Below are 13,035 nucleotides of genomic sequence, written 5' to 3' on the forward strand. Positions count from 1 at the left end.
AGCGATTAATACTTCTGATTGACCAGCATCCCCGTTCACATTGAATGCGGCTTTGAAATCAGCGCAGTTTCAAAGCCACAGCATGCGGGTTCACAGCGACAACCTGTGCGACTTCATTGCAGCTTGCAACTTCATTAACTGAAATCAATTAAAGTCGTGATGAAATCGCCCAAAAGTAGTGCAGGAATCTTTTTTCTAAGTCACTGCGACTTGAGTCACACCAATTCGAATGGTTCCATTGGCATTCCTTGGGCGCGACTTATCATGCGAACTCTAAAGTGAAAGTCACATGACAAATCGCAGCAGTGTGAACCGCCCCTTCATCTGCAGCTTGATGACATCTGCGATTTCATGAGCAAATGTCAATGCAAGCTGCACATGAAATTGCGAAAAATAATGCAGAAACTATTTTTCAAATCGCGCTACTTGAAATCGCACAGATTAAGATGCTGCCATAGAAAGACATTAGATGCGACTTCAGGTGTGATTTGTAAACCGCATGTGGCACTTGAAGTCGCACTGTTAATTGTTTGTAACTGAAAAGTCACATGACAAATCGCAGCAGTGTGAACCGGCACTTCGTTTGCGGTTTGCCAACATCTGTGCGATTTCATGCACAGACGTCAATGCAAGCTGCACATAAAATCGCGAAAAATAGTGCGGAAATTATTTTTCAAATCGCGCTCCTTGAGATCGCACCTATTAGGATGGTGCCATAGAAAGACATTAGATGCGACTTCAGGTGCGATTTGTAAATTGCAGCTAATATAAATACATAACTATAATATGACATGAGCCACCTGCAATCTTTTTAACAGCCCCATTCTGATTGGATGAGGGAGGGGCAGGACTGGGACCAATCAGGGCCCAGGCACCCCATAATGCAGTTCCAGCAATCCTATAATCTAGATATTTGATTTTAAATGCACCAGGTCTGGGGACCAATCAGGGTCTAGGCATCCCCTAATCCAGGTATGTGATTTTAAATGCAGCTAATATAAGTACCTAAATATGACATAAACCACTTGCAATCTCTTGAACAGCCGCATTCTGATTGGATGAGGGAGGGACAAGACTAGGAACCAATCAGGGTTAAAACACCCCATAATCCAGGTATGTGACTTTAAATACAGAAGTATAATATGACATGAGTCACCTGCAATCCCTTGAACAGCTGCATTCTGATTGGATGAGGGAGGGGACCAATCAGGGCCCATGCACCCCATAATGCAGTTCCAGACATCCCAGGCATCCCATAATCTAGATATGTGATTTTAAATGCAGCTAGTATAAGAACCTAAATGTAATATGACATAAACCACCTTCAATCTCTTGAACAGCTGCATTCTGATTGGATGAGGGAGGGACAGGACTCGGGACCAATCAGTGTCAAGACACCCCATAATCCAGGTATGGAATTTTAAATGTAGCAAGTATGCGTACCTAAAAAAAAAAAAAAAAAAAAAAAAAAAAAAAAAAAAAATAATGACATAAACCACCTGCAATCTCTTGAACAGCCGCATTCTGATTGGATGAGGGAGGGGCAGTTTTAGGGACCAATCGGGGCTCTCGTTTCCTCAACCCCCCCAGTGATCACTTAGACTGTGCATTGTAACATTGTTGCAGGTCACAAGGTGAGAGGCTGCAGCAGGGGGCCTATTTGTCTCAGATTATATTGACCAGCCATATTCTGATTGGGTGAGGGAGGGGCAGGACTAGGGACCAATCAGGGTCAAGACACCCCATAATCCAGGTATGTGACTTTAAATGCAGATAGTATAAGTACATCGATATAATATGACATGAGCCACCTGCAATCTCTTAACAGCCAAATTCTGATTGGATAAGAGAGGGGCAGTTTTAGGGACCAATCAGGGCTCTCGTTTCCTCAACCCCCCCCCCCCCCCCCAGTGATCACTTAGACTGTGCATTGTAACATTGTTGCAAGTCACAAGGTGAGAGGCTGCAGCAGGGGGCTTATTTGTCTCAGATTATATTGAACAGCCATATTATGATTGGATGAGGGAGGGGCAGGACTAGAGACCAATCAGGGTCAAGACAACCCATAATCCAGGTATGTGACTTTAAATTCAGCTAATATAAGTACATCAATATAAAATGATATGAGCCACCTGAAATCTTTTGCACAGCCGCATTCTGATTGGACGAGGGAGGGGCAGGACTAGGGGTCAATCGGGGTCAAGACACCCCATAATCCAGGTATGTGACTTTAAATGCAGCTAGTAGGAGTACCTAAATATTTTATGACCTAAACCACCTGCAAACTCTTGAATAGCTGCATTCTGATTGGATGAGGGATGGTCGGGACTAGGAACCAATCAGGGCCCAGGCACCCCTTAATGCAGTTCCAGGCACCCCATAATCCAGGTATGTGATTTTTAAACGCATCTAGTATAAATACATAAGTATAATATGACATGAGCCACCTGCAATCTCTTGAACAGCTGTATTCTGATTGGATGAGGGAGGGGGCAGCTTTAGGGACCAATCAGGGCTCTCGTTTCCTCAACCCCCCCCCCCCCCCCCCCCAGTGATCACTAATGCCCCGTACACACGTACCGAATGTCGGCCAACAACAGCCGACTGCAGAAGTGATGTCATGTGATGGTTAACTTTCCCTGTGTTTTTTCTTTTCTGAGCATGCCCAGTCTTGCTAATCGGCTGTCTGTCAGCCAAAATCTGTACTGACTGGCGAACAATCGGCCGTTCTGGTGTTGGCCAACAAATATTTTAAAGTCTGCACGACAGATTCTGTTCGGCCGTAAATGCGCTGTCGGCTGTCGGAAGCATCATACTAACAAGCCTACAATCGGCCGATCGGTCGGCGGCCAAATATTTACGGCCGACAATCGGTACGTGTGTACGGGGCTTTAGACTGTACATTGTAACTTTGTTGCAAGTCTCAAGGTGAGAGGCTGCAGCAGGGGGCTTATTTGTCTCAGACATTTGTGAACACAACTGCACAGGCACCAGGATTTATATGACTGTATCATCTCTGTCCAGGAAGTAGATGGTGACCCTTGGCGATGCCTGAACAAAGATGGTGCCGTCCTTCTGAAGAAAAGCAGATGAGGGCATTGTTGGGGTGTGATCTCTGTGAGTGGGAAGTGTTACAGTGACACATTACTGAGCATACAAAAAACAAAAGAAGGTATCTGATGACAGGTCCCCTTTAAGAATGCATATAGATAGATTACCCATATAGATGGATGGGTAATATTTCCGATGGCGGGGGAGGGAGGGGACCTATCACTGAGGGTGACATATAGTTGGCTCTCACCCTACAAGATTGGGAGGATTTCATGGCTCCACCCAAAGATCTGTGGGAAAAGTGGAGCTTAGCCATATGTCATTGTCATCCTCACATCAGTGATTGGCTGAGCTCCACAACCCCCCCCATTGAGGGGAATAAGGACTGACATAGGCAGCCAGGTGACAGAAGACCTACAGGGGGGAGAATGGAGAAAATAAAATTAAGATTTGTAAGAAAAAAAGATAATCTGAGAACACTGAGAGGTGTGTTAAAAAAAAAAAATCAGCTCTTTGTCCTGTACGTTCGTTTTGTGTAAATCAGGGCAAAACGAATGTTATTAGCCTATTTTTATCCAGGTTGAATGTTATTCATTTATACAGAAAAGGGTGGATCAGGAAAAAACATAATAGCCACTAGATGGAGCTGTTGGTTAAAGAATCATAGGAAATAATTATTCACTGTGATTGTCAGCTCCATCTAGTGGCCGTAATGCAGTATTTTCCTGATTCCGCATGTTCTTTATGAATTAATAACAACATTCCACCTAGAGAGAAAATAGCCTAATAATATTGAATCTTTCCCCCATTCACGCAGGACAAATCTACACACAGGATGAAAAGCTCTGCATATTTTTGTGTGTGATTATCATAGTTGGAAATGGGGGGGGGGGAAGGGTTGGGTGGGTGCTGAAGATTTAGACCGACATAAAGAGAGCTGTATAGACCCATCTGAGGGAATCCTGAGTTGTAATGTATGTGTTGGGCACATAAGAAGTAATCCTGGAAAATAGATACTTTGTATATTTGGGAATAGATTTTTCTTCTACATTAGGAGAGTCGGGGAATGATCAGAAAGGTAGTTGGCAGTGAAGTAGGATTAGGCAGGTAGGTGGGCAACTGGATTAGATTCAGGCTGCCAAGTGGCAGCTAGAGAAGAAACAGGCAAGTAGGTGGGAAATGGTGTAAATCACAGGGGCAGACTGGCAACTTTCGGCCCAGGGGGCAAGTACAAACCAGAGGCCCATGGTGCAGCGACTTGGCCCCCCTCCCACTCTACCTCTTCCCGTTCTCCTCTTAACCCCCATTCCAGGCTGAAGTCCTGCTCCTGGTACTCTCTGCTCCCCGGCTGAATCCTGGTTCCTAACCTGGCCAGCAGGGGGCGGTTGTGGGGAGCTTGGATAACTCGGTCGGGGCTGGCCAGGGGCAGAGAGTCTCCAGTGGGGGCATGGAACTGGCCTCTGCTCAGACAGTTTAAACTATCCATGCAGGGAAGGGAGACCTGCGCTCTGTCCTTGTCTTCAACCCGCACTCAGTAGGTCAGTGGTGGGGACTTTTTACTTCTCTTCACCAGGAATCCTTTAGGCATGTCTGTGGCAGAAGTGGTGCAGCCTCTTTACAGGACATCAGAGAGGCCCAGGGGGCAATTGCCCCCTGGCCCAGTCCTCCCTTGGTAAATCAGGTAGGAAGGTGGCAGCTGGAGTAGGGTCAGGAAGTCAGGTTATTGGCAGTTGCTCTGGGATCAGGCCGTCAGGTTGGTGGCAGCTGGAGTAGAGTCAGGCAGTCAGGTTGGTGGCACCTGGAGTAGGGTCAGGCAGTCGGGTTGGTGGCAGCTGGAGTAGGGTCAGGCAGTCGGGTTGGTGGCAGCTGGGGTAGGGTCAGGCAGTCGGGTTGGTGGCAGCTGGAGTAGGGTCAGGCAGTCAGGTTGGTGGCACCTGGAGTAGGGTCAGGCAGTCAGGTTGGTGGCATCTGGAGTAGGGTCAGGCAGTCAGGTTGGTGGCACCTGGAGTAGGGTCAGGCAGTCGGGTTGGTGGCAGCTGGGGTAGGGTCAGGCAGTCGGGTTGGTGGCAGCTGGGGTAGGGTCAGGCAGTCGGGTTGGTGGCAGCTGGAGTAGGGTCAGGCAGTCAGGTTGGTGGCACCTGGAGTAGGGTCAGGCAGTCAGGTTGGTGGCATCTGGAGTAGGGTCAGGCAGTCGGGTTGGTGGCAGCTGGAGTAGGGTCAGGCAGTCGGGTTGGTGGCAGCTGGAGTAGGGTCAGGCAGTCGGGTTGGTGGCAGCTGGAGTAGGGTCAGGCAGTCAGGTTGGTGGCACCTGGAGTAGGGTCAGGCAGTCAGGTTGGTGGCATCTGGAGTAGGGTCAGGCAGTCAGGTTGGTGGCACCTGGAGTAGGGTCAGGCAGTCAGGTTGGTGGCACCTGGAGTAGGGTCAGGCAGTCAGGTATATAGTTGGAGTAGGATCAGGTAGGTATATGGGCAACTGGAGCAGGATAAGGCAAGTGGGTTTTAGTTGGAGAAAGGTAAAAAGGGAAGGTGGGGGCTGGAATAGTATTAGGCAAGTAGGTGGACATATGGAGCAGGATCAGGAAGTAGGCAGGCAGTGGGAGTAGGATCAGGGAAATGGGTAGCAATTGGAGTAGAATTGGGCAGGTAGGTGGCAGTTGGAGTAGGATCAGGCAGTTAGGTGGCAGTTGGAGTAGGATCGGGCAGGTAGGTGGTGGTTGGAGTAGGATCGGGCAGGTAGGTGGCGGAGTAGATCGGGCAGGTAGGTGGCGGTTGGAGTAGGATCGGGCAGATAGGTGGTGGTTGGAGTAGGATTGGGCAGGTAGGTATGTGGGAGTAGGATCAGGCAGATAGGTAGGTGTATGATTGATCAGGTAGGTAGGTGGGAGTAGGATCGATTAGGTAGGAGTAGGATCAGGCAGGTAGGTAGGAGGAGAATCGATCAGCTAGGTAGGTAGGAGTATTATCAGGCAGGGATGTAGGTTGGATTAGGTAAGAGTAGGATCGATCAGGCAGGTAGGTAGGACTAAGATCAGGTTGGTAGGTAGATGTAGGTAAGTAGGAGTAGGCTTGATCAGGTAGGTAAGTAGGTGGTAGTAGGATCGGGTAGGTAGAAGTGTGGTCGGGTAGGTAGGTGTCAGAGAAGAATTGGGCAGGTAGGAGTAGGATCGGGTAGGTAGGAGTAGGATCAGGTAGGTAGGAGTAGGGTCGGATAGGTAGGTAGGTGTCAGAGAAGAATCGGGCAGGTAGGTTGGATCGGGTAGGTAGGTGTCAGAGAAGAATCGGGCAGGTAGGTAGGATTGGGTAGGTAGGATCGGATAGGTGGTAGGTAGGATCAGGTAGGTAGGTGGGGGGGGTAGGTGTCATAGAAGAGGCAGGCAGGTAGGTAGGATCGGGTAGGTTGGTAGGTAGGGTCGGATAGGTAGGTAGGTAGGTTCAGAGTAGAATAGGGCAGGTAGGTAGGAGTAGGGTCGGGTAGGAAGGTAGGTAGGTAGGAGTAGGGTCGGTAGGATCGGGTAGGTAGGTAGTGATAGGTAGGTGTCAGAGAAGAATCGGGCAGGTAGGTAGGTAGGATCGGGTAGGTAGGTAGGGGGGGTAGGTAGGAGTAGGATCAGATAAGTAAGTAGGGTCTGGTAGGTAGGTGGGGGGGGGGGGGGGGGGGTAGGTAGGTGTCAGAAGAATCGGGCAGGCTGGTAGGTAGGATTGGGTAGGTAGGTGTCAGAGAAGAATCGGGCAGGTAGGTAGGATTAGGGTCAGGTAGGTAGGTAGGTGGGTGGTAGGTAGGAGTAGGGTAGGTAGGTAGGTGTGAGAGAAGATTCGGGTAGGTAGGTGGGTGGTAGGTAGTGATAGGTAGGTGTCAGAGAAGAATCGGGCAGGTAGGTGGGTGGTAGGTAGGATCGGATAGGTGGGTGGGTGGTAGGTAGGGTCGGATAGGTAGGTAGGTGTTAGGTAGGGTCGGATAGGTAGGTGGGTGTCAGAGAAGAATCGGGCAGGTAGGTAGGAGTAGGGTCAGGTAGGTAGGAAGGGTAGGTAGGAGTAAGGTTAGGTAGGTGGGTGGTAGGTGGGGTCGGATAGGTAGGTGGGTGTGAGAGAAGAATCGGTGGGTGGTAGTTAGGGTAGGTAAGTGTCAGAGAAGAATCGGGCAGGTAGGTAGGTAGGGTCAGGTAGGTGGGTGGTAGGTAGGATCAGGTAGGTAGGAGTAGGGTCAGGTAGGTAGGAAGGGTAGGTAGGTAGGTGGTAGGTAGGGTCGGATAGGTAGGTAGGTAGAAGTAGGGTCGGGTAGGGTAGGTAGGTGGTAGGTAGTGATAGGTAGGTGGGTGTGAGAGAAGAATCGGGCAGGTAGGTAGGAGTAGGGTCAGGTAGGTAGGAAGGGTAGGTAGGAGTAGGGTCAGGTAGGTAGGTAGGATCAGGTAGGTAGGAGTAGGGTCGGGTAGGTAGGTAGGTGGTAGGTAGTGATAGGTAGGTAGGTGTCAGAGAAGAATCGGGCAGGTAGGTAGGAGTAGGGTCGGGCAGGTAGGGGTATGTAGGTAGGTAGGAGTAGGGTCAGGTAGGTAGGAGTAGGATCAGGTAGGTAGGAGTAGGGTCGGGTATGTAGGTGAGTGGTAGGTAGGGTCGGATAGGTAGGTGGGTGTCAGAGAAGAATCGGGCAGGTAGGTAGGTAGGGTCGGATAGGTAGGTGGGTGGTAGTTAGGAGTAGGATCAGGTAGGTAGGAAGGGTAGGTAGGTAGGTAGGAGTAGGATCAGGTAGGTAGGTGTCAGAGAAGAATCGGGCAGGTAGGTAGGAGTAGGATCAGAAAGGTAGGTAGGTGGTAGGTAGGAGTAGGGGTAGGTAGTGATAGGTAGGTAGGTAGGAGTAGGGTCGGATAGGTAGGGGTATGTAGGTAGGTAGGTAGGTAGGTAGGGTCAGGTAGGTAGGTAGGGTCGGATAGGTTGGTAGGGTCAGGTAGGTAGGTGGTAGGTAGGGTCGGATAGGTAGGTGGGTGTCAGAGAAGAATCGGGCAGGTAGGTAGGTAGGAGTAGGGTCGGATAGGTAGGGGTATGTAGGTAGGTAGGTAGGAAGGTCGGGCAGGTAGGTGGATCTCCCCCTCCAGTGACACTCTGTGGCAGATGAGTTGTTTCTCCCCCTCCTCGCTCTGTGATTGGCTGGGCGGAGGAGTATAGGGAGTTCTGTCTCCGCTCCCTCCCTCCCAGTCTGGGTTGAGCTGCGCAGAGTGCGGAGACTTCTTCTGCTTTCTGTGGATCGGAGCGATCTGAGCGAACCATGGAAGAGTTGTGACCCAGCCTGGTCCCCTCCCCCCCGGACATGTCCGGGTCTCTGTGCCGGAGCCTCTACTCCTTCTCCGGGGAGCACCACCAGCAGGGACTGAAGTTCTCGGCTGGAGAGGTGATCAGTGTGCTGCAGGTGTCGGATGGAGGATGGTGGGAAGGAGAGAAGGATGGGGTCCGGGGATGGTTCCCTGCCAGCTATGTACAGATCCTGGAGGTAAGGAGACATCAGGGGGGTCCTCACCTGGGGGGGTCATTGTCCTTCCTGGAGTTGTGCTGTCAGATGGGTTCCTGGAGGATAACAATGAGCAGAAATTCGGGTATTGATCTCTGTGAGCTGATCAGAGGTAACATCTGATTGCTATGAGCATTTTACCACTGCTGCCTGCTCTGCAATACTGAATTCAGTCAGCTGGCCATAGGAGGTCTGTGGGAGATCGGTCCCTCTATGTGGGATGTTACCTGGGGTCTGCAATGGACAATATGTCTTCTGATGGGGACAGGCCAGGACTGGGGAATACAAATCCCAGCGTGCCCTCAAAGTATAGATAGATCTGTCTGTATAGCTATAGATAATTATGTGCGTGAAGATGAGCTACATGTAATGTATAGAACCTCGAACCCAGCTCTTCTCAACCAGTGTTCCGTAGAACCCTACAATTCCTCCAGAGGTTTCTTGAGCTGATTGACCTCCTAACTGATGGTGCCTGCACAGTTCTGGAGCGAATGCCAATCGGAGGAGTCGGAGGTGTGACACCAATGGTCTTTTTTTAGGTTTCTGTTAAGGTGGCATTCTGACCACTACTGTAAGGGTGGCTTCCACCAATGTAAAGGGCATTCTTCCTATTGACTACCAATGTAAAGGTCATTCAACGTACTGGCCACCAATGTAAGGGACATTCCCTATGGCCACAAATATAAGGGACATTCTTCTCCATGGCCACCAATGTAAGGGACATTCATCTCAATGACCACCAACGTAAGGAGCATTCCACCTACTGGCCACCAATGTAAGGGGCATTCTTTCTGCAGGTCACCAATGTAAGGAGCAGTCTTCCCACTGACAACCAGTGTTAGGGACATTCTTCTCAATGGCCACCAGTGTAGGGGACGTTCTTCTCAATGGCCACCAGTGTAAGGGGCGTTCTTCTCCATTGCCACCAGTGTAAGGGGCGTTCTTCTCCATTGCCACCAGTGTAAGGGGCGTTCTTCTCCATGGCCACCAGTGTAAGGGACATTCATCTCAATGACCACCAACGTAAGGAGCATTCCACCTACTGGCCACCAATGTAAGGGGCATTCTTTCTGCAGGTCACCAATGTAAGGAGCAGTCTTCCCACTGACAACCAGTGTTAGGGACATTCTTCTCAATGGCCACCAGTGTAGGGGACGTTCTTCTCAATGGCCACCAGTGTAAGGGGCGTTCTTCTCAATGGCCACCAGTGTAAGGGAAGTTCTTCTCCATGGCCACCAGTGTAAGGGGCGTTCTTCTCCATGGCCATCAGTGCAAGGGGCGTTCTTCTCCATGGCCACCAGTGTAAGGGGCGTTCTTCTCCATGGCCACCAGTGTAAGGGGCGTTCTTCTCCATGGCCACCAGTGTAAGGGGCTTTCTTCTCCATGGCCACCAGTGTAAGGGGCGTTCTTCTCCATGGCCACCAGTGTAAGGGGCGTTCTTCTCCATGGCCACCAGTGTAAGGGGCGTTCTTCTCCATGGCCACTAGTGTAAGGGGCGTTCTTCTCCATGGCCACCAGTGTAAGGGGTGTTCTTCTCCATGGCCACCAGTGTAAGGGGTGTTCTTCTCCATGGCCACCAGTGTAAGGGGCGTTCTTCTCCATGGCCACCAGTGTAAGGGGTGTTCTTCTCCATGGCCACCAGTGTAAGGAGCGTTCTTCTCCATGGCCACCAGTGTAAGGGGCGTTCTTCTCCATGGTCACCAGTGTAAAGGGCGTTCTTCTCCATGGCCACCAGTGTAAGGGGCGCTCTTCTCCATGGCCACCAGTGTAAGGGGCGTTCTTCTCCATGGCCACCAGTGTAAGGGGCGTTCTTCTCCATGGCCACCAGTGTAAGGGGCGTTCTTCTCCATGGCCACCAGTGTAAGGGGCGTTCTTCTCCATGGCCACCAGTGTAAGGGGCGTTCTTCTCCATGGCCACCAGTGTAAGGGGCGTTCTTCTCCATGGCCACCAGTGTAAGGGGCGTTCTTCTCCATGGTCACCAGTGTAAGAGGCGTTCTTCTCCATGGCCACCAATGTAAGAGGCGTTCTTCTTCATGGCCACCAATGAATTTTTAGCAGTGGCTTCCCTAGACCTGAAAAATATTTCAAGGGTTCTTCTGGGGTACAAAGGTTGAGTAATTCAGTTTCTGTCCATTTGTCTATCTATCTTGACATGGGTAGTACAGTGAGGTAGTAAGCGGTTAATTTTAACATGCCACACCCCGGTTTTGTGTGAACTTCTCCCCTCTGTACATTGTGGGATGTCTATAATCTGACAGATGTCTCCTCGCCTAGCTGTCGTGTTTTGGGACTTCAGGCTCTCCTCGGCTCCTGCAGAAGAATAATTAGTCATTAAACATGTTTATTTCTTGCTCTATGCCATTTATCCCTGGTATGATCTAGTTGGGGTAGGTTTGTCACTAGAGGTTGGATAGAACTTCCTCCATGAGTCTGACTGAACAGTCACTGAGTGCGGTCAGTTCTTTTAACCTGACCACACGAAGGACTTCCAGAGAACGGTCGTCCTTCCTACAAGGGTTTCAGTATGACTGTCCCCGCTGTAACCCTTTAAGGTGATTTTATAGTCCTCCATGGGCCCCCTAACCTTGTTATTTGTGACTGATTAATTTCCATTCTTCTGTATATAGCACCAACAACCACTGCAGTGCAGTACAAAGTCTGTAGACCATTCAGATCAGCCCCGTAGATACAGTATTGGAACTAAATCTGCACATTTTCTGGGTTGTGGGAGGAAACGGGAAAGACTGGAAGGAACTTGCTCAAACACAGAGAGGACATACAAACTCTGGTTAGTTAGAACCTTGTGTGACCTGAACCCAGGGGGCCCTGATCCTGCAAGAGAACTGCTCAGGTCACCGTAATCCTGCTGAGATTTGTAGTTCCACTGTAAAACAAAGCAGTAACCAACATTAACTTCAATGCAAAGGCTGTACACAGGTCCAGCATCAACATTTAGGTTGGGCAGCACAGTAGGTTAGTGGTTAGCACCTCTGCCTTGCAGCACTGGGATCTCTGGGTTGAATTGCAGTCAGGACACTAATGCCTCATTTTCACTGAGCGGTACGGTACACAATTTTTGCCGTTTCCATTGTCAAAAGTTGTTAATGGTACCCTAATGCCGAACCGTGCCACTTTTTTGGTACCCTTTCGTTGGGGTACCAAGCACATTAGTACCGTACCAACAGGGTGGAGCAATACTGTTGAGGTACTGTTGGCGGTGGAAACGCAAGCCTGATCAAGGTGTACCGTACCGAACCGTACCGCTCATTGGAAACGAGGCATTATGTACCGGCAGTTTCCACTGAGCGGTACGGTACGCAATTTTTGCCGTTTCCATTGTCAAAAGTTGTGAATGGTACCCTAATTCCGAACCGTACCACTTTTTTGGTACCCTTTTGTTGGGGTACCAAGTACATTAGTACCATAACAACAGGGTGGAGCAATACTGTTGAGCTTAGGTACTGTTGGCGGTGGAAACGCAAGCCTGATCAAGGTGTACCGAACCGTACATTTTGCATTATGCCTCGTTTCCACTGAGCGGTACGGTTTGCAATTTTTGCCATTTCCATTGTCAAATGTTGTGAATGGTACCCCAATTCCGAACCGTACCTCTTTTATGGGACCCTTTCGTTAGGGGAGGGGGGGGGCCAAGCACATTAGTACCGTACCAACAGGGTGGAGCTACATTGTTGAGGTACTGTTGGCGGTGGAAACGCAAGCCTGATCAAGGTGTACCGAACCGAACCGTACATTTTGCATTATGCCTCGTTTCCACTGAGCGGTATGGTTTGCAATTTTTGCCATTTCCATTGTCAAATGTTGTGAATGGTACCCCAATTCCGAACCGTACCTCTTTTATGGGACCCTTTCGTTAGGGGAGGGGGGGGGCCAAGCACATTAGTACCGTACCAACAGGGTGGAGCTACATTGTTGAGGTACTGTTGGCGGTGGAAACGCAAGCCTGATCAAGGTGTACCGAACCGAACCGTACATTTTGCATTATGCCTCGTTTCCACTGAGCGGTACGGTTTGCAATTTTTGCCATTTCCATTGTCAAATGTTGTGAATGGTACCCCAATTCCAAACCGTACCGTACCTCTTTTTTGGGACCCTTTCGTTAGGGGGGGGGGGCAAGCACATTAGTACCGTACCAACAGGGTGGACCTACATTGTTGAGGCACTGTTGAGCTGAGATACTGTTGGCAGTGGAAACGCAAGCCTGATGATCAAGGTGTACCGAACCGTACCGCTCAGTGCAAACTAGGCACTATGCCATGGTACGGTACAGAATTTTTGCAGTTTCCATTGTCAAAAGTTGTGAATGGTACCCTAATTCCGAACCGTACCACTTTTTTGGGATCCTTTCGTTGGGGTACCAAGCACATAAGTTCCGTACCAACAGGGTGGAGCTACATTGTTGAGGTACTGTTGAGCTGAGGTACTGTTGGTGGTGGAAACGCAAGCCTGATCAAGGTGTACCGTTCCGA

The 13,035-nt window shown here is 49.9% G+C and overlaps 1 protein-coding gene across 1 annotated transcript in view; it reads left to right on the forward strand.

The window, feature by feature from the left end:
* The first annotated feature begins 8,247 nt into the window (after positions 1–8,247).
* Positions 8,248–13,035, forward strand: part of GAS7 (growth arrest specific 7) — a 240,908-nt gene continuing 236,120 nt past the window's right edge. Inside the window, exon 1 of the mRNA XM_082272444.1 lies at positions 8,248–8,529. Within this exon, the coding sequence (XP_082128570.1) occupies positions 8,350–8,529 (180 nt within the window). The 5' untranslated portion in view covers positions 8,248–8,349. The remainder of the gene's footprint in view (positions 8,530–13,035) is intronic.

This window comes from Pelophylax lessonae (assembly GCF_965119305.1).
Source record: "Pelophylax lessonae genome assembly, chromosome: 11".
In the NCBI taxonomy this organism is placed as follows: Eukaryota; Metazoa; Chordata; class Amphibia; order Anura; family Ranidae; genus Pelophylax; species Pelophylax lessonae.